The sequence below is a fragment of the Coenobita brevimanus genome, chromosome 61, assembly GCF_032717465.1.
Source record: "Coenobita brevimanus isolate Jiangsu-jjx chromosome 61, ASM3271746v2, whole genome shotgun sequence".
Taxonomy (NCBI): domain Eukaryota; kingdom Metazoa; phylum Arthropoda; class Malacostraca; order Decapoda; family Coenobitidae; genus Coenobita; species Coenobita brevimanus.
The window spans coordinates 43,323,296-43,346,097 of record NC_137014.1 but is presented as its reverse complement, the minus strand read 5'-3'; the positions used below and the strand labels follow the sequence as shown (position 1 = coordinate 43,346,097).

The window sequence follows — 22,802 nt, the reverse complement described above, 5'->3', positions numbered from 1 at the left end:
CTTTTTAACGAAATTTCTGGGTAACTTCAAACAGACCTCAAGTATTACCATTAGTGCTGACCAGGGACTCAATGGGCTGAAAATATGCTTAACAGTATAAATGGTAATGATCTAGAGTTTTTAAAATTGGCAACAGCAAATCTCAAATTATCCCTTTAGAAGTGTAGGAGCCAAAGGCTAGGCTACCGTAATGCAGAACATTACAGGAGAGATGACCAGTCTCCTCCTCTTGGCAGGATCACTTGACTGAAAAATCTCTAGTCACCTTTTGGGAATTGAACCTATTCACAGAACCAGGCCATTACCACCACTGGAGCAGTCTTACCACCACAGTACTCTGTATATCACTACAGTAAAGTCTAAAGAATATAACTAATATTTTAGGCAAGATACTTTTTATGATTATTCTTAGAAATCAATTTTTCCATGCTAAACCACATAACATCCCTTTATAACTTGATTAGCTCCATGCAATTAAAAATATTACTATAATATAATATGTATCCTTTTGTGTTACAGCTTTACATTATTTAAACTGTTGATATGTGCTACTGGCACATGAACAACAGGCAGCCACTGGGCACCATCACTTACTCACATACCATATCCTATACATGCATTACAGTTTCTACTTACCATCATAATTGCGTGGTTTCATCTCCACAAAGTCAGATTCAACACCTAAATCCAATGGTAAAGTATGAACTCACATAAGGAACTTCACAGCCAATGAGTTGTTACTGTCTCAACATCATAAAACAGCGAAAAAAAATACTGTTCACTAGTTTAAAAAATGGATGTTTCAGTCTGGAAGGTTCTACAATAATGAGAAACTGTGTGGTGATTTTTGAAATACATTTTTAACATCTCCTAGTCCATGGAAGTAATTAGGGTCAGCCCTGTTTCTTTATGCCACAACAAAAATATCTTGCAAGTGCTGCTGTATCGTCATTCACAGGAATATAAAGCTGGAATGAGATGCAAAAAAAAAAAAATCTGGTCTAGCTTTGATCCAGTGACCCAGCACACCAATCTTCTGAACATCTAGTCTATTCCAGTTGTGATTACAAGTATGGCACAGTATACTAACCATGTTCGGTCATGGAGGATAATTCTGACATAACTGGTTCTGGTACTCTAATCTGGTCCTACGACTACAAGTGAGATGGAGGCAAAAGAATTATTTATTTCTGGGAAGTTACAAGATAATGAGACTTCCAGGAAAAAAATCCAGGATTAGCCTCCCAATTCCGGTCCAGCAAGCTAATTTTGGCAGAACTGGTTCTAGTAATCTGGTCTGGTTCCAGGTCTACAAAATGATTCTGCTGGGCCTTCCCATGGACCAGGCCTAGAAATGCCTTCCACTGAGTTTTACTGAGGAATCGATTATCTTATGTCAGTCAGTTCTGCACCCAGCACATCTATTCTGTAGTACTGCAAGACTCTTACTCTGTCGTGAATTTGTGGGTTAGACAAATTTCACAGTTCTGAGAATGGAACTGAATAATGAATTCCTAGCCTAGGTATCAATGACCATATGGCACTAATTCAAGGAAAGATATTGTATATGACTAGCAATAGAACAGAAATGGGAAAGGAGATGCAAACGTGGTTTTGGCATAGAAGTGGTCTTGGGATAGAAGTGGTCTTGGCATTGAAGTGGTCTTGGTGCTGAAGTGGTCTTGGTGCTGAAGTGGTCTTGGTGCTGAAGTGGCCTTAGTGCTGAAGTGGTCTTGGCAAAGAAGTGGTCTTGTCACAGAGACTGTCTTGGCATTGAAGTGGTTTTGGTGTTGATGTGGTCTTGGCATAGATGTGGTCTTAGCACAGTAGTAGTCATGCTGTTGGAGTGGTCTTGGCACAGAAGTGGTTTGGGAGTTGACATGGTCTTGACACTGAAGTGAACTTGGCATTGAAGTGTTCTTGGCACTGAAGAGGTCTTTGCACTGAAGCAGTTTTGGTGTTGAAGTGGACTTGGCAATGAGGTGACTTGGCAATAAAATAACTTAGCATTAAAGTACTTGGCAATGAAGTAGCTTAGCAATGAAGTGGCTCGATTGATCTGCTGGTGTAAAGGTCTGACCCAGGAAAGGAGGATGGGTCAATATGAAAGAGAGGTCCTTAAAATATTAATGTCATGAAATCATACGTCTAACCTGATACAGGTAGTAGTAGGAGGAAAATAATGGCTGAAAGAAGCACAAAAATATCAAGAAGAGAGGAAGGGCAGAAGCAGAGGACAACAAGGTATGAAAAATGAGACAAAAAGGCCTCTTTTAGTCACCTCTTACAACACGCAGGGATACTAGGGAAGTGTTCTTTCTCTCTCTCCCCAGGGTGACAAAATATTGAGAATTTGGCATTAAAGCTTTGGGAATGTGCTGAGGATGTTGAAATCTGATGGGTTAATTTTGCAATGAGATTTGCATTCACCAGTTTTGCTCTAAGGCACATGGTTTTCAAGATATTTAGGTTTTTCTAATAAATTAATTTAGCTTATTTTTGGCAAGTGTTTGTTAATCTGGGTAAGTATGGATTAATGAGAGTCTGAGTTATGAAGTTCTTGATATTCCAGGGGTATAAATGTCTTGGGTCTGTCACTTCTTGTTTAAACTCTCTGAAGATGGGTTCTGTGTAGCCCAAAACATTAGAGGAAATAAATTTATTCAGGCTCTAACCTGAGTCTCTCTCCCATCCTAATTTCTGTTTGTCACAACGGATCATCTACATAAATCTTTTTCTTTTCCCTATTACATTTCATTATCATAACACGCACACATGCAGTTTGTGCTATGGAGCACTTTCTTCCCAAATGTCCACTTTCATGTCTATGACAGGTTTCCATTTAGGTTTCCTAAGTAGGAAATAATCAGCCTGGCTCTAACTACCACCTGACTCATAGTAACCAGTCAGCTTCCTGTCTGTCTGTGTAAACATTGTGCTCATATTTTCTCACCTTTATCATTTCTAGTGCCATATTTTAACTCACCATGCACCCCTCAAATTCCAAAACCTGTTTACTGGTATGTCCATTCAGGTCTCCACCCAAAATAATAATTCTTTCTCACTTAACTCGGACACCAGACGTAACAGTTCCTCCTATCCTTCACTTCCTCAAATAGCTCAGCTTGGGAGGAGTGTGCTAATACAACTGCTAGGATTTGATTTCCAGCTCAAATTTCCGTATGAAACCAGTAGTCTCACATTCACTATCCTCACCTTCAATGCTGTTTATCCTCTTTCCAGCAACATTCCCACCCCATTAATTCCAGACACGTCATCTCTTCAGAAAATATACGTATTGTATATCTGTCACACTTGACTAAAACATACATCTCGCTGAGACCCTTCCGCTGTCATGTCTCATGCATACAACATCCATCCCCTCACGGCTTTGACAGTGTCTCTACCGCATCCCTCTGTCTCTCACCATCCTTGTAGTAGTAGTAGTAGTAGTAGTACAGTAGTAGTAGTAGTGGTAGTAGTAGTAGTAGTGATGGTAGTAGTAGTAGTAGTAGCAGTAGTAGTACAGTAGAAGCAGTAGTAGTAGTAGAATGGTAGTTGCAACCCTAGGCTCATCTGAACGTGAACCTTGTGATGTGCTGGTTGAAACTGCCCTTCTGCAGTCCATCATCCTCCCTTTAGCGGATAGGGAGGGGACATTTATATAACTAGGAAGCTCTATCACTCAGTCATATCAATGCCAGTCTGTGAAGACAACCCTCTCCAGCACCTGTCCTCACAGTCAAGCTAGCTAATGTGAACTCAAGTGGCTTTAATGGATTTGGTGAGGTTAAAAGGTATGAGTGATGGCAAATAATTATGAGGCCCTATTCAATGAGAATGCTATTGATAGGCCTCCCAATTATATACAGTACTTTCTTTTTCATTCTTTCTGGACCCTACCTTACCCCATCTTTATGCAGAAGTAAGGGTCACGATGATGATGATGATGTCTATCACAATGATGATTATAATGACAATGATAATGATGCACTTTTGGTTGTTGTATTCTGACTCAATCTGGTGATGAAAGGGCTCAGTCACCACACCCAGATTGAAATTATGCTTATAGAAAATAATTTTCCTGGTGGAAAAGGTGGTGGCCCATTGGAGGTTGGGATGAGGAGGGTGCAGAGGAGGATGGCAAGGTTACCTTATCCTCAACCTCTCCCAATGCCCTCTTGAGCCTAAACCCCAGCCAGAAAAGGTTATGGTGGCCTTTTGAGAGCAAGGATGAGGAGGGCATGAAGGAGGTTAACTAAGTCACCTCATCCTACTCTCCCCCTCTCCTGACACCCTCTTAAGCTACAGCCCGGCCAGAAAAACTGATGGTGACCTGTTGAGAGCAGGGACATGAAGGGCATCGGCGAGGTCAACCAGGCCACCTCATCCCCCACCTCTCTCAAGACCCTCTTAAGCTACAGTGCCAGCCAGAAAAGGTGGTGGTGGCTTTTCGAAGATGGAGACAAGCCTGTTTATGGAGTGCTACCTTACAATGGCAAGCAGGCTACAGTACTGCTTTGACTAAGTGGAGTCAACTAGAAGAGTCTGTGAGCATTAGTCAGACTAAAAGCACTCCCCCAGCCACTAAGTGGGGCAAGAGAACCCAACTCTGCACCAGTCCAAAGCTTGGATAAATAAGGAGGGTTGGCATTAAGATGGGCATCCAGCCATAAAACCAGTCAAAACCAAAATGACCGAGCTGCATGACAAAGACTGGTCAAATATATCATCCTCATATTGAAGTAGGAAAAGATGGAGAATGAAGAAGACGGGCTAGGTATCAAACCCAATCCACCCACCACCACAAGCCATATATTATGTTTTATATTTCATAACATTTATTATAATGACATTTATCATGTTTTATATCAATGATTAGGGAGAGAAATTTACTCTTATTTACTGTATTAAGTTACCAACAAACTTGGAAGTAGGTCAGATTACTGTATACTTAAGTTCCTTTGTACAATACATTGTATATCCTTGCCTAAGGTGAAGGGTTTTCTGGTACGATGGTAACAGTCTGTAGGGTGCACTGTTGCTACGCTTAACCAAGGCTTTTGCTGTGAAAGACGAGGTGATGAGTCTGCTAGGTTGCTTATGATCTGTTTCTTCCAAGAGCATGGACACCGAAGTAGAAGGCTGAACTTGTTCAGGTGCTCGTTTGGAAACACAGCTGAGTACAGCACAATATACAAATACTGCATAAGTACAGTGCAAGACTTATGTTTGTTGTACAACAGATGATTTTGGAATAAACATGTAGTCTACAGTACCATAAAAGAGGGTACATATATTTTTATTAAGATGTCCGTGCCACTGCCTAATATACAGCTATCCCCCGAGTTGTGCTGCTGACATGTTAACCTAAGGTAGTGCAAATGATGGATCCACTCATGACAGACAACTGAAGCCCATTATACAGGAGTTACCATGTTAACTTCATCTCCAGCCTGACTCTTACTTTCCCCCTTAAAGGGCCAAACTTATTTACAAAAGTGCTTTCTAAAGATATATCTTGATATTCAGAAATAACACAGACATAAGTGTGGCATTTGAGAAGCTTAAATACAGTGATCCCTTGTGTTGCATGGCCAATTCATCATGGGAAAAAATTTTGCAAAAAAAAAAAAAAAAAAAAAAAAAAAAAAAACTGCAAAAGACATTCTATTAAATAATTGTTTTTGGCTAATGTGTCTAACAAAATCCAAAAAAATCCACAAAGTCCCCCTTTTGATCTTGAAAAATTTCCTCCAATTTAACTTAATTGTTGTCACTATAGAGCTCAAAAACTATTATTCTTATTTTTCTTAACATTAAAATGCACAGACCATGCTTAGGATAATTCTGTATCTGTCCTCCTCTCTTCCTATTTCTCCTATCTATTCTGTCACTTTTTATTACTCTTCTTTTCTTTTCAGGTGGCTTTATATTGAGTGACAAGCCAAATGGTTTCCTTTAAGTCAGGAAACCATGTACAACACTGGGTGGTAACCACATAACCAATCCATACATGTTCCCTATGAATCAACCAGTGGGTTGGTCGAGGGATTAGTGCCCCTCCTTGTAAAACAAGTAGCTCAAAGACAAATGGCCACAATGCAGGATCATGGAATCTGGCTATAGATAGACAGACAGATAGACAGATGGATAGATAGATACATAGATTTATGTTTTGGTGTGGTGGTAGCATCTAATATCAGCTAACTGACTCTTTTTACAGTTTTGTCTATTGTAATTACTTTACAGTTAAAAAAATATCCTTTTACATAGCAAAAACACAAATTAAGCACCAACAGAGGCGAGTAAATCATGGATAGGACAGCACTGACTGAATCTGATAGTGGTTTATACTATCCTGTTGAATGTGTTTCATGTAAAGAGAATCAGTATAAAGTAGGGGTCACTGTAACATACACTGACTTGGGGTAAGAGGCATTATCACTACCAGAAAGACTTAGACTCTCCCTCCCAGCCAAAAAAGACCCCTATGATATCTGTGTTATAAGGATTAACTATTGTTGCCTCATTATAGCTGGCAAGAGCATCTGAGTTATCTCCATTCTCTACAGTACCTCTCTCCTTCCTTAACCCTCATTCCCTTTTGTCATTTCTCATCCTCTCTCTTTTTTCCTTTTTCTTTCTTTACTTTCCTCCTTTTGTTATTATTCTCCCTCTCTCCTACCTTTTTTCTCTTTCACTATTCTTCACTTCTTCTCCTGTCACCTGCAGAGGAAAGGTAAATAGAAAAATGAATAAACAGAGAGGCAATGTAGGCCTTCTGCTCATTCCCTTACTGGTTTGGTGGTTTGTTAACACAGTCAGAAGGTACACACTCTCACAACAATGACTCCTATGTGAATTCTATCTATCTATTTATTGCCAGACGCCATAATCCCATAAGGGGCGGCCATTTGACTTTGAGTTAGTTGTTTTACGGGGAGGGACACTAACCCTCCACCAACCCACTCGTTGACACGTAGGGAGCACGTATGGTTTGGTTATATGGTTACCACCCAGCATTGTAAATGGTTTCTTGGCTTACAGGAAACCATTAGGCTTGTCACTCAATGTAAAGCCACCTGTAAAGGAAAGAAAAGCAATAAGAAGTGACAGGAAAGATGGGAGAAATAGGAAGAGAGGAGGGCAGGCACAGAAAAAGAATGATAAAGGCTAAGGAAGGAGTAGGCAGCACTACATCAAGTGAGTGGATGATAACATAAAGTTATTTTTGCTTTTCCTCCTTTCACTTCCCCTCCCCAATCTTATTTATCTTTTACAAAAAAGGTGTAATCTTACTGCAGATGTTTAATATTGTTGGTTTACTATTATACTGCTTAATTACAGGTAATAAATTGTCACAGACATTAGAAAACTAGGGTTATAATTAATCAAAATCTGAAGATTTTGAAGATCTTCAGTTTCCAGCTGAGCTCAGCCCACTTATCTAGGTATAAAATTCAGGCATTATGGATTGGGATCACATTTTGGCAGTGTAAAACATGTGTAAAACAAATCCCTGCATGACAGAACAGCACAACAAGAGGGATGACTATAATTTAAACACGAATAACTTCCTACTTAAAGTTTCAGTTAAGCGATGCTCTAGTCAATTTAAGCATAATGACATTCCCTCTCCAGATCTGATACACTGTCAGTTTTAACTTTTTTTTTATTATTATTTTTTATTTTACTTGTCCAACTCTGGACAAAGGCTTCAGGGCACATTCCCAAGTCCCAGTGGTCCTCCATGGGGCCCAGTAGTCCTCCTACATCTCCACATATCACCACTTCGGCGCTAACACCCACCATCCACATTGAATACATGCTAGGGCTGTCTCATACAGGACTGGTGGACTGGTATTAGCGGGGGTATTTTTATGACATGTTGGCGGGTCATCTGGTAGATCAGAAAAGTCTGCTTTTCAAGAAATTCAAATCCTTAAACTGTTCCCTGCCCCGACCAGGATTCGAACTTGGGTCCATTAGGACTGCAGGCGCCTCTCTACTGATTCTGCCACCACCTCCCCCAAAGAAATTTCACTTCAAATTAAGGAAAAATTTCATCTCAAATTATGTACGCTGTTTCATATTACAAACACTGTAATGCTCAATTCAAATGACACATTGTTACTAATGCTACTGTACTACTGTATTAAAATTACAGTATTAATGTATCATTACTGATACAGTATAATCGTATACTATGGGGGGACTGTTGCCGTCCAACATTCTATGGCAGTATGAATTCTATGGCAGCATGAGTCAAGATCCACAGTAATGACAACCTTATTATATAGCACAATATGCGTACTGAATATTCTATCTATCCATTGCCAGATGCCTCCATCAGAGGTGGCTACAAACAAATCGCCTCCATGTCACCTTGTCCCCCGCCATTTCACTGCCCTGCTCCTAGCTCACACCCCTCTCTCTCATATACCTCTCCACTCCTTCCCTCCATCTCATCCTTGGTCTTCCCATCCCTCTGCCCCCCTCCACCTCACTCACATACACTCTCCTCATCAGTCTCTAACTCACCATTCTCTCCACATGGCCAAACCACCTCAATGTGTTTCTTCTAACCCTTCCTATTACATCCACATCCACACCACAACACTCCTTCACTTCCTCATTTGTCAGTCTGTCGCTCCATGTGACTCCACATACTCCTCTCAAATAACTCATTTCCACTACTCTCACTCTTGACTTGTTTCCCTCCAACAAGGTCCAAGCTTCACTTCCATATGTTAGAGTTGGTATCAAAATACAGTACTGCCATGCAGTAACTTTTTCATTTCTATGCTCACTTCTCTGTTTCTTATCACTGCCTTCAAGGAACCAGCAACCTTTCTTCTTTGTTGTATCCTTTCAAGCACTTCACCCTCTAAACTTCCATCCTTACTCATTACATTACTCAAGTACGGTACTTAAATGCACTCACATTTTCCATTCCCTCCTCATCCAACCTCACTGTACATTCTGTGACTTCATTTCTCTCGAAGACCATAACTTTACTCTTCCCTGCATTCACCTTTAGATTCCATTTTTTACATACTCTCACAAACTCATTCATCAAATGAATGTTCATCCCACTGCTGTTTTATTCAGTTAATTATTTAATTCCCACAGATGATGTCATTTGTACAGCACAACTGCAGTATGATTTTAGATGATAAAGTAACAAAAACATACTGGAATCATTACTTACCAAGGAAGAGAATGAAAGAGTAAAAGCAGGGGATGCTGACTGTCTTGTCTGGAGGTGGGAACTTTGTCACAGCTGAAACATGTGAATTCCAGAAAAAAAAATCTCATGCACACCATCATGTAGAATCTGAACATCTTATTGTACAGAGCTACCATAAATATGAAACATTTTCAATAAATAGTAGTTTTCTGTAGTGTCTTGCATCCTTCTGAGAAATAAAAGGAGATAGATCTGGCTGTAAAGCTTCCAGTTACAATCATTTGAAACTTTCTCTGCTCTTGGCATCATTTTCCTTCTACTCCCACTTCCTTATCTTATACAGGGTGTCCCAGGAGTTAGGTCCAAAACTTTGGAAAATGATAGATAAGGGAATTCTAAGCAAAAAATTTTACATGAACATGTGTCAAAATCTCAACAATTACGGAGCTACAATTACTGATGACCTGCTGGGAAAATTATGAAGGAGACCATTTTTGCCCATTAGGTCATCAGTAATTGTAGCTCTGTAACGGTTGAGATTTGGATACATGTTCATTTAACATTTTTGCTTAGAATTCCCTCATCTATCATTTCCCAAACTTCGGCCTTAATTCCCAGGACACCCTATACACAATGTACTTTAATATCCTCTTCTCCATCTACAAACAAAAGATAAGTTTACAAGCTGGACAACAATATCATCATGATTATCCTTAGCTACACTGCTTTCCATGTTACCAATGGGTGGGAAGATTTCCAAGCACATCTCTTTCAATTCCCCACCTACCTCCTGTCTTAAGAACAAGGCTGTTTTCAACACATTAATTATGTAGTGGAATTGCATATCACTATGAAAATACAGCAAAACTTCTTTTATGCTGATCTCCAAGGATTTTTGTCTAGACAGTATGGTACCACTGAAAAATCCTGTAAGAAAAACAAATGAATAAGCTACATCTAGTAAATGAATTCTAATGTGCAAGCAGTATACCCAGGGAGCAATGATTAACCTAAGGGTAAATGGACGTCTGAGCAGGGGTTGGTGGTGTGTAAGGCTCAATTCTAGGATCTAGTGACTGGCTTCTGGCTGCATTCCCCACCATCATTCCTATGGATCATAATGTCATGATCAAAACTTCACCAACTCTTCCTTGCTGGTTGCTGCAAAAGAAAGTGTTACAAGAAATATTTTCATGTGATAGCAATATGAAGTACCCAACAAAAGGGTATTTGAAGCACACATACTCTCCGGTCAACTGAGGATGAATGGCGAATATGGAATGCATGCACAGTGCTGGCAGGCAGATTCTTGGCAAACTTCTACTTGTAATAATATGTACCTTTTATTTTTATGTGTGTAATGTACCCATTCATACCTTTATTCTATAACCTACTTATGCCCTAATTAAGCTACTGTGGTATGAAAGTAATGGTGTGAATGATGGTACAGTATAAGACTGGTGTCAGAGCAATGGCACTGAATAAAAGTCTACATGCCCTGTGGAAATCAAATCACCCAGAATGACATGGTGGAATGTGGATAGTTTGAAAGGTAGAGCAGGGGAAGTTGGGGAGTCACTGATCAGGAGGCAGGTGGATGTCAGTTGCATACAGGAAGTCAGGTTTAGGGGAGGGGCAGTGAGAATGATTCCTGAGAGGGACTGCAGATATAAGTGATTCTGGCAGGGGAGTGTAGATGGATATGGTGGTGTGGGTGTGCTGGATAAGGAAAAATGGGTGGAATGTGTTATGAATGTATTGAGAGTCAGGAGAACTGATGGGAGGTTGGTGAGGGATGTTAAAGCTATAGGAGGCATGGAGTGTGTGCAGCAGTAAAAATTACTGAAATGTTATATGATGCTTAAGGAGTGGGTAGTAAAGAAGAAGACCTATGCACTCAGGAGGAAAATTTGGAAGTCAAGGAACCAAGGTGTCAAGGATGCCTTCTATAGTGAGATGAGTATAATAATGGCTGAACAGGGAGCTCTTGACAGAAGTGTTAATGAACAGCAGCAAGCTTTCAAGAACAATCACTCGAGAGTTACTGATTCAGTGCGTAGATGGAAGAAGGGCCCTCCAAGACATAAGGTAACATGGTGGTGGGATGAGGGAGCAGAAGTCGCAGTTAAAGAGAAAAGAAGACTCCTGGGAATATAAAAGGGGTGGCATCAAAGAGGAATACTTGGCTGCCAAATAGGGCTAGAAAGGAGGTAAACCGGATAATCTAAAGCTCACTGAAAGGAAGAATATAGCATTTAAGGTGGTAATTAGAAGAGGGAAAATTGGGATATCACAGGTGAGCAGTAGTAGTAGATGTTCCCTAGGAAGTCTGGCTGAACAGCCCCGAGTCCCTTAGGAAGGCCATGGCCGAGACCGTGCTTTCCCACAGAGCTCTCAAAGAGTGTATGTTGTGTTGTTGGTGTAGGTGATTGTGTGCAATGCAGTCTTCCATAATGTGCTTAATAGTATGGGGTGCTGTGTTGCATCCTGGACAGGCATCAGCGATGCAGTCATCCAGCCTCTTCTCGTAGCTTAACAGGGCTTGGTTACATGACTATCATCCAGTGTTATAAGTGGTTTCCTGGGTTACAGGAAACCATTAGGCTTGTCACTCAATGTAGAGTTCCTTAATGTGGAAAGACAAGTTTTAAAAAGTGACAGGATGGATGGATGAAACAGGAAGGAGGGGAGGAAAAACACAAAAAAGAATGATAAAAGGTAAAGAAGTAGGTAGCATTACTGTATTTCAAGTGAGTGGATGATGGTTGTTACCACCTACCACCAAGAGGATTATGTAAGGTGCAGTAGCAAAGAGAGAAAGGCATTAACAAGGAGCTTACACATGATGGTGCTATGCATCCTGGGTGGAGCAGCGGCAATATCCACCCAGAAGCCAAGCCTCTTCATATTTCCCCAGCACCTTGCCATGGGAAGGACCCTGGTCCAGCCAGGGCGAAGTGCTGTCTACCACATGGGGGCACTGGATCCCTGAACAGTGTGTGTAGTGTATGGTGCCTGTAGGGCAATCCCAAAGATGCAGATGCTGACTTGTAGTAGATGAATCTGCTCACAGGTGGGTTAAGAAACAACAGCAACAACAAGAGATAAAAAAAAGTTTCTTGGATACTGGAAATGTGATGAAAACAGAGGATATACATTTTACTAAACAGCAGAAGTGGATGCAGGCAGGTCACATCTTTCATAAAACAGATGGACAATAAGGGTTGCTGGGCGGTGACCCATATATGCAGTGGACTGCCTCAGGCTTTTGATGGTAACAATAATGATGTCTCAGTTAACTAGTGAATATGAAAATCTTCTGTACCTGTAATGCCAGACTGAAAAAAAAAAAAAAAAAAAAAAAAAAAAAAAAAACTACAGCAAAGTACTTACCATTCTTGCCTCATAAACAGTTCAGAATAAGCCTTCTGCCTGAGGTATATACTATAGAAAGAATAAATTAAACAAACAAATAAAATGGAAAATTGAAATTTTTGGTGTGCCATCAACACACTGTATCAAACAGACAAAAACAACCTTTGACACACAAAAATTACTGTTGCACCCATTACAAGAAGCCTAGAACATCTGTTGCAGTGTTTCTCACCTAACATTGCTGAGTGGGCCAAAGTTGTCTTCTGACATAATGTCTGAGGCAATGGAACTGCGGATGTTACAGTTAGACAGTCCATTCTCCTGGCCTGTCCCTCCAGCCCCAGCATTGCTTGCTGCTGCCCCCTCAGTCAGGCTGTTCATCCGCATGAAGGAAAGACTCCGGTGCATGCTGCCAGGACAATCAGTTTATGAAGGCAAGAAAATCGCTGTGCAAAGTAAAATGACAGGCTATGACATAAGAAGCATACAAAAAACAAAAAATATGACAAGGCTAGGAACTGATGACACATGGTAAAGTGTATCCAAACTGACAATGGTACTGGTTGGTGAACTATCACTGTTGACAGCTGTGACTATTGCACTGTGATATGGGGGATTATTAGTGCTCATTTTTCATATGGGTGTGAAATACAAATATGGTATAAATATGATAAGTAATCACATTACAGAAATCTTCACTGACACAATTACTTCCTTAGAGTACAGTATAGTTCTTTTTCACTGACAATTACTAGTATTAGTTACTAGTTATGACATTATCACTGCTAATAACATTTTCAGTACCAAACATTTTCTGCATATCACTGCCTTCCACAGTCAATGCTGGAAAGACAAAGTTCAGTGTGAGAGGTGTGGAAATTAGCTATCTGGAAGGAATGTGTGGAGTTATGTGGAGAGACAGAGAGAGAGACAAGGAAGTTCAGGAGCATTCTAGTATTGAAGTGGATATGCTCATAAATGTTAGAAGTGCACTGAGATGGTTTGGCCATGTACAGTAATTTATCATGTAACACTGTAGGTGTGTTCTTAAAAACTACCATGTGAGGTGAAAGCTGTGTTAAGTGAGGGAAGTTTTCAAGTGAATGAGTACATGTTTAGATAAAGAAAAGAAAAAAATCTAACATATGGCTGAAAATAATTGTCAAAATGGATTTTATGCTATGACTGGGTGTATCAGTGTGTATCAAATGTTAATCCATAAGCAATTTTCAGAAATAATGATATACACAAGCGAGATCTATGCTAGTATATGCAGTACATACTTTGACCCTTCACTACACATCCAGACCACTTATGGTACCATGAATAGTCGTGTGTTCAGTGAAAAGTGTTCTTGTGATGATTAACAGCTTTATGGTAAAAACTGCTGTAGAGTAGAGAGAATTACCATAGAGAGAATGGTGAGTGAGAGACAGATTAGTTGAGTGTATGCAAATGAGATGGAGGGGGACTGGGAGACTACAGATGAGGTGGAAGGACAGGGTGGAGAGCTATATGGTATAAGATGAAGGAAAGGCAGCCTTATGGTGGAGGACAGCGCAATAGAAGTGATTTATTCATGGTCGCCCCTGTGGGACTGAGGTGCCTGGCTTAAGGTAGATAAATAGATACTAAGAAGTTTATTCAGTCTGTAACTTCACTTTCAGCAATCAGAAGTATGAAATAATAGGAGTACTTACTGCAAAGTTCAAAATAAATATACAGTAATACAAAACTTACACATTCATCGTATCACTGTACAAAGCTGAACATGATGATAACTGCATTCCTAAATACCATCTACAAATTAGTTTAAAATTAATACAGTACTCGAATAAAAATTCAATATTCTCTTTGCTAGAAAGCATCTATATCATACTTACTCCTGGTACAATATAGCACAAATTTCTAAGGTCTAAAGATGCGGAATTAATGATAAACTTGTTCATTTTATACAGATATGGTACAGTGCCCTCGCACAGTGAACATATTCAGAGTAAATGATTTGCCTAGTGAACGAGCAGGGGGTAATCAGATCCACAAAACCATAGTGAACAAGTTGAATCCCGAGTGAATGAAATCAGGGAAAACAGTAGACCATAACTGCCACCTCACATATTGAATGACCCCCCCCTCCCCTAGTAGACACTGCACAAGAAGCCAGTTCTGAGCAACCTGTCTGAACAGAATCCAGTGAAGGTTGAAGATTTGCCTATGTCAAAGATTAGTAAAATTTTAGCAGCAGTGGATGTTCTGAGAGAAGAGGTCAAGACAAATGAAACCAGTTACCTTAGGACACAGGAAGTGCTCAGTGGAATAGAAACCACTTTTCGTTATTACACTGAAAGGCACACTATGGAAGTCAACACAAGAAAAACACTCATCACACGCTACTACCGAACTCAAAAACAACACGAGCCAGTTGCCTCTACATCGTCTGCTAAACTTCCACTGATGTCAGTGGTGTCATATTTGGACTATGAAGGTTTTATGGGAGAGGTGAATGAGGTAGAGGCACGTAGGGAAGTGGTTCAGTCAAGTGATGAAGGTGAGTCTGGTGACAGGAACAAGGGAGTGGAAGGTAATGTGGTGGGGACACCCTAAGTGCATCTCCCTGCCTTGGAACCACCTGTATTCAAGCCAATTGGGACTGCCATCTGCTCCACTTAAGGTAAATAACCATGTGTTTTATATTTTATATATCTGTACTGTATGTGTTTGAAATGTGCTCTTTAGTAATCTCTATGGGTCAAAAAGAGGACTTAGAGGAAGCGGTGCCGCCCATAAGCTATTTTTCCCATAAGATACGTTGTTCACGGTGAACGAATTCGCAGTGAACGAGCTCATCTGTCGCCCATAAACCCGTTCATTGTGAGAGGGCACTGTACTTTATAAACCAATAAATATCCAAACACACACACACACACATACACACACACACACACACAATGTACACCAGTCTGGCATAATTACACAAGTCCACCTACGTGACTCATGTACAATACATAACAACTCTGTTTTGTTAACCTCCAATTTCAACATCCAATAAACTTTAAATACAGAGTACCCTTTATAGTCTATGTGGCTGCTATGGTTGAGCCATCAGACTACTGTACTATCATTCTACTGTACATAAATTTCCTAAACACTCTGGATGAACTGTACCTGAACCAATGACAGGTACAGAAGGCAACCTATACCCCATGTATCTATCAAAGCCTGAGTAGTAAGCTATGGGAGAAAACAATAATAGGGCCAGTGGAAAGTAAAGCAGTGAGTTTAGTACATGCATCTATTATAAATTTAACTGACATAAACACACATACAGTACTTCATAAAAGACAACACACACATTAAAAAAAAAAAAGGGCTCATTACCCATAATATAACACAAGGTTTAAAGTGATGCAAAAGGAGTTTTAACATATGTCAAGGATAGTTTGGCTGGCAATATCAAGCTGCTTGAAAGACTAATGGAATGCATATGCTGTATGTAATTAAAGGTACACTATTACATTATTTTTAGAATTATGGTGTACAGTTTATAGAAACTTTGTGGCACTACAATACTCAAATAAATGAGGAGCAAACAGTAATCTTGATGTCAATTCATATTAATTAATCATTATTTCTTGTCCAGAATTTATTTAAAATGATGGTTCTTTGGAAATACTAAGGCTTTAAGTGCTGCTGGGTCATAATTACAGTACCTAATATTGTGACGCAGTAATACGGTATATTTATTTTGATCACTATTCATCTAATAATTTAATGTACACAACAAGTACAGTATATTTAAGGTTCAAAATAGGCTTTATCCTTCAACTATATCATACTGCTTTTACCAAAGCATCACACATCTAACTACCAGACTTTTACCTCCAGTATCAGACCTAGTCCAATTGAGTACTAATGGAAAAAGAAAAAGATCAGGGTAACTAATGCCTCAGTATACTAGTTCTGATTTCATAAGCTTTTCTAGTTTCATAACTATACTTTCACAATTCCTGCTAATTTACCTCCTTTATGTGTCCAACACTATTTTCATAACGTGATTACCATCATTTCCAATGTCCTGCTTCCTCCTGGGAACCTCCCAACTGATGATACACTTAGATTCTCCCACCTAATAATTTGACTGATTATGGTGGTGGGTGGCGACCATCACCCACTCACTTGATGTAGTGCTGCCTACTTCATCTTTCACCTTTGTCATTCTTTTTCTGTGTCTGCCCTCCTCTATTCCTATTTCTCCCATCTCTCCTGTCACTTTTTATTACAATACTCTTCTTTCCTTCTCATGTGGCTTTACACTGAGTGACAAACTTAATGGTTTCTTGTGAACCAGGAAATCATTTACAATGCTGGGTGGTAACTATATAACCATCCCATGCGTACTCCCTATGGGTCAACTGGCAGGTTGGCGGAGGGTTAGTGCCCATCCCCATAAAACAACTAACTCAAAGACAAATGGCCACCCCTTATGGGATCATGGCATCTGGCTATAGCGTATAGACAGATAAACAGATAAACTAAATTAAAAATGGGATGCAACCCTTTTAAGGTGTGTATGTACTTCTGCCTTCTATTTCTGTTCTTAGCTCTACTGCTTTCTCAGTTTCCAAACCCTTTCTCATATTGTTTATCATATCCAGCCATTTTCTTCTTGCCTTTCAACCTTCAAACTCAATCGCATATTTAATGTCCTATTCATATTCATTCTCTCAGTATGAGTACCTGTACCCCATATAAGGACACTCCCTTTAATCCTCTGATTAACACTCTTTATTACTTCATATAATTCACAAATCTATGGTTCTTTTCCCATCCAGCTAATGCAACCCATATACAGTTTATAGTCTTTAAAGTCTCATATCCACACAGTAGCCAAATGGTTACCACTGATACCTATAAAGTTGATGGCCCATTAAGGCCAGGCTTCAAATCTCTGAGTAGGTAGGCGGTGCTACACAATTCAGCCATCTGTTCATTATTCATGGGTTGGTACATATGAGTATTTAGGGTAATACCTATGGGAGGTAACTGTGGTAACCTGGATGATACAGTGGCACTCTATGCTCCATTTCCTTTAAACCTTTACCTATCTTTCTACCACTGCATCAAGGCACTTAAAAAAAATCTTTCAATAATCTGTCTCTATATACTCACACACGCAATACTGAATCATCTACTCTCTCAATAATCATCACTTTTTTCTTAGTGTAGTTTTAGAGCATGCAGCACCAAGGGAAAATTGTTATTATATTCTCACTCCTCTGACAATGATATCATTACCACATTTATGCCTATGAGTGCCAAAGCACATCGATTTCACATGTGGAAAAGATAACTGATTTCTGAATATAAATTTCCACTCAACTTTCCTACAGAGACAATCTTTGTTTACTGTCTAGAAAATGTGAATAATTTCTTAGTTCAAGACGATGGATTCAATGTACATATTTACTTTGAATATAGTCTACAGTGGTTCAGGATGGTTGATATTATGAATGTCTGGTAAGTCTCTGTAGAATAGGTGAATAATTTCTTAGTTCAAGAAGAAGGATTCAGTGTACATATGTACGTTGAATATAGTCTAGAATGGTTCAGGATGGTTGAAATTATGAACCTCTGGTGAGTCTTTTGCACTAACAATCACCAGGAGGTACTGTACTGTGTTCTTAACTAGTTGTTCTCATCCAGTATATTTTTACAGGACTGAGTCAAGCTCATAACATCCTGTCTCCTGTTACTCCTTCTTTCTCATGCATTTCTTTAAATTTGTGAATAGTTTGGGCCAGGGGTGCAGTGCTCCAGACTCTCAAGGAAGTGCAATTCCACCACCTACAATTTGGCAATTGTTTTTGAGAAATGCTTCTCTTAATTGATAATTTAGCAGGACACTCAAACTGTTCAGTACAAAATTATTATTAATTTTCGTGCATCATATTCAGTTTTGAAGCATACTGCATAATATGCACATTAATCTTTTTATTGGTAAAATGTCTATCTATCTATCTCTCTATAGCCCGATGCCCTAATCCTGCAATGGGTGGCCACAGACAAAACACCTCCAAGTCAATCTGTCACCCACCATTTGATTACTCTCCTCCCAACTCACTCCTCTCTCCCTCATATACCACTCAACTCCATCCCTCCACCTCATCCTCGGTCTTCTTCTCCCTCTCCCTCCCTCCGCCTCACCTACATACACCCTCTTAATCAGTCTTTCATTCTCCATTCCCTCCACATGTCCAAACCACCTCAGTGTATTTCCCCTAATCTTCTCAACCACATCCACATCCACCCCACAACGTTCTTTCACTTCTTCATTCGTCATATATATATATATATATATATATATTACATCATGATACAGTATTTTGAGGGCTCATGCACCTTGAACTCTGGCACTGCACCCCTGATTTGGACATACAACTTCATCTGACAGCTCGCTTAGAGAGTCAATAGCTCTCATATTTTTGGCAATCATATCTGCTCTCTGAAGTAGAAAAGATGAACAATCTAATCATGCATCTTTTCACCTTTCTAATTACTCAGTAACATTACAGGTACTCTAAAAACAATAAAAACCAAAGTACTGCACTGTGTTTAATGCAGTATAGAATTAACTACCAGGGATACTGCAAGTATGGGCCAGCAATTTTATGTAAAGAGATTCATTCTCTATGGTGCTCATAGTCATGCTATAATTATAGTGTATAAATCACAACGTTTCACCCAAAATAATGTAACTCCAATAAATGTAACTTTCAACACTTTAGAAGGTTGTCATTATGTGGTTTGTTTCTATGTTAGTCCCGTGTGTTACAGCAGCAATCTACTCAAGCAACAACCAACTTAGAAATATGAAAAGAGTACAGAATTTACTCTGTATCTGGCAGAATCTCATACTCAAATGAATAATATCAATTTTATATATATATATAAAAATTATATATATATATATATATATATATATATATATATAATAGGAATCTCAGTGTTAATGGAGTACCAACTCTTGAAACTTTCTGTGTGATAACATTATTTAAACTGAACTTCTGCCACTGCCATATTCATTTTGTTGAGAGAGGACCTGTGATTATGGTGTTAAGAGTTTAATACAAGATTACTTTACACCTTTGCTGTCCATTCATGTTTGGGTATTTGCCAAAAAATTTATAAAAGTACAGTGGTATGACATACTGAATTTTTCTGAATCTTGATGAATACATTTGACACCTATACAGTAAACTCTCTTGTATCAGATGTAAAGCTGCTAAGGGGGTACTGGTGGCTAATGTACTGAGGGATAGTGATGCAGTACCCTCCCCAACCCCCCAAGGGGGGGTCTAATTGCTTTTAAAACACTATACCTGTCCTAGATAACTGTTCAAACATAGAAAAAACTTAAATTCTGTAGTAAGTATCATAAAATGTCACTGAACCATACCGGAAGGTCCAAGTGTTACAAGTACTGTACTGTGGTTACAGAATATACTGTATAACCTGAAGGAGAAGGGGGGGGAGTTGGTGTTTGACCACTACCAACTTATACCTAAAATGCTATGCAAAGCAATTTTAAACAAAAATAAACAATAGATACATCCAAAACATACATACAGTTGGCTCTCCATGCCCACCCTGTAAGTGTTTGTACAGTGGCCAGTTTATGCAGTCACTGTTGTACATAGGAATATGTTTTTCAGTATAAAAGCTCACACTGACAGACCATAACATAATCCATCGCTCTTGTCTCCTCCCTCTCTATTTTTCCCCACTTTTCCTCTTCCTCTTTTCTCATTTCTTCTTATTTTCCTTTTCTTCTGTTACTTCTATTCCTCTCTCTCTTATTAATTTTCAAGTTGCATCTAATGACTACAAAAGAAAGCAACAGAAAGAAAGAAAATTAAATAAAAGGGGAAAAATACAAGTTGTGTCCTCTTATCTGTAACAATGTTTACTTAAGCTGATGCAGGTGATTTTGGTCTCTATGCAACTGACATAAGCATTAACTCTCACTCTTTTTCTTCCTCTCTCTCTCCAGCCAAGTTAACAAAGGATAATAAATCTCTCCTCTCCCTCTCTCTCTCATCACATCCAAAGATTATAAAATAAATCCGAGAGAAAATTAATAGATGACGAAAAATATAATGTAACTTGTGCCCCCTGATAAGTGGTGAGACTATGTTTACCACAGCTGACACAGGCAATTTTGGCCTCTTGGCCAAGACGAAGGGGAGCTGCAAGGCTTGGTGGATGAGTTTGGGAGAGTGTGTCAGAAACGGAATCTAAAGGTGAATGTAGGGAAGAGTAAAGTGATGATCATTGAGAGAGGTGAAGTCAATGAATGTACAGCGAGGTTGAATGGTGAGGAACTGGAAAATGTGAGTATGTTTAAGTACTTGGGTAGTGTGATGAGTAAGGATGGAGGTTTGGAGGGTGAAGTGCTTGAAAGGGTACAGCAGGGAAGAAAGGTTGCTGGTTCTTTGAAAGCAGTGATAAGAAACAGGGAAGTGAGCATGCAAGTGAAAAAGTTACTACATGACAGTATTGTGATACCAACTCTAACGTATGGAAGTGAAGCTTGGACGTTGTTGGAAGGACACAAGTCAAGAGTGAGAGCAGTGGAAATGAGTTAAGAGGAGCCTGTGGAATCACATGGAGAGACAGGCTGACGAATGAGAATATAAAGGAGCGTTGTGGTGTTGATGTGGATGTGATAGGAAGCGTTATGAGGAACACACTGAGGTGGTTTGGCCACGTGGAGAGGATGGAGGGTGAAAGACTGACGAAGAGAGTGTATGTGAGTGAGGTGGAGGGGGGAAGAGGGAGGGGGAGGCCGAGGATGAGATGGAGGGATGGGGTGGAAAGGTATATGAGAGAGGGGGGTGTGAGTTGGGAGCAGGGCAGTGAAATGGCGGGGGACAGGGCGACTTGGAGGCGATTTGTTTGTGGCCACCCCAAACGGGACTGAGGCATCTGGCAATAGATAGATAGATGGTGCTGAAACAGGTAGCAGCTGATGGTTCTGTGCAATATTGGGATGCAAGGTGTATCAACTGCTCGTATGTGGTAGCCAACCGGTGCCCGGGAAAACCCCACAATGCACCAGCCAATGAGAACACCCCCAACATGCCAGCCAATGAGAACTCCCAAAACATGCCAGCCAATGAGAATACCTGCAACACGCCAGCCAATGATAACATCCGCAACACACCAGCCAATGAGAATGCCGGCAACATGCCAGCCAATGAGAATGCCGGCAACACGCCAGCCAATGAGAATGCCGGCAACATGCCAGCCAATGAGAATGCCCGCAACACACCAGCCAATGAGAATGCCCGCAACACACCAGCCAATGAGAATGCCCGCAACACACCAGCCAATGAGAATGCCCACAACACGCCAGCCAATGAGAATGCCGACAACACACCAGCCAATTAGAATTCATTGCAAAGCAGCCCCTGGCACACCAAGCCTACACCCTCTGTCTCTCAAGGATCTCATTCAGTGAAGACATATTTATGCACTCTGCTCTTGTGACCATGCTGTGGCAAAACCCTGGTGCTGAGACTTACTCTGTGGCCTCCTATACCTTGCTTGTTGTCTCTCAGTGCTTTGTGTCTTAGTGCTCTACTGTGATTCTGAAGTTACAGTATATGTAATTATTTCCACTGGACCACATGGAGTTGAGTGCACTGAACTGTACTGCATGGTGTCCAATACCCACTATTGATACTAACACTAGGCGAGTACATAGTACAATATGTACTGTTTTACCGAACTGTATCAATACTGTATCGTACTGTATTTTGTTTAATTTCCATCTTTTACTCATGGTGGATGGGGGTGCCCATCATCCACTCACTCAATGTAGGGATGCCTTATGGTCTCTACACCGAGTGACAAGCCAAATGGTTTCCTGTACCCAGGAAACCATTTACTAAGCTGGGTGGTAACCATATAACTGGGGTTTTTGGCAGGGTTAAGTGTCCTCCAGATTTCCCAGTCTAAAATCACTTAACCATGGCTGTTGTTTCGAAAAGCCTCAAAGGGCCCAATACCTACCCAGGGCCCCAACCAAATGGGCAGATTCGCATGGCCATATGGAATGTGAGAGGTGTGAATGAGAAGGGCAAGAGGGTGGAAGTGGTGAATGTGTTCAAGATTGCGAGATATACCGTGATGGCACTCTGTGAAACACAGATGAAACGGTGTGAAGTGGAGG

At 40.1% G+C, this 22,802-nt stretch overlaps 1 protein-coding gene across 1 annotated transcript in view; it reads right to left on the bottom strand.

Moving 5' to 3' along the window:
• Window positions 1–22,802, bottom strand: part of Nos (Nitric oxide synthase) — a 224,753-nt gene that overhangs the window by 54,715 nt on the left and 147,236 nt on the right. The window contains exon 15 of the mRNA XM_080275461.1: window positions 12,801–12,977. Within this exon, the coding sequence (XP_080131587.1) occupies window positions 12,801–12,977 (177 nt within the window). The remainder of the gene's footprint in view (window positions 1–12,800; window positions 12,978–22,802) is intronic.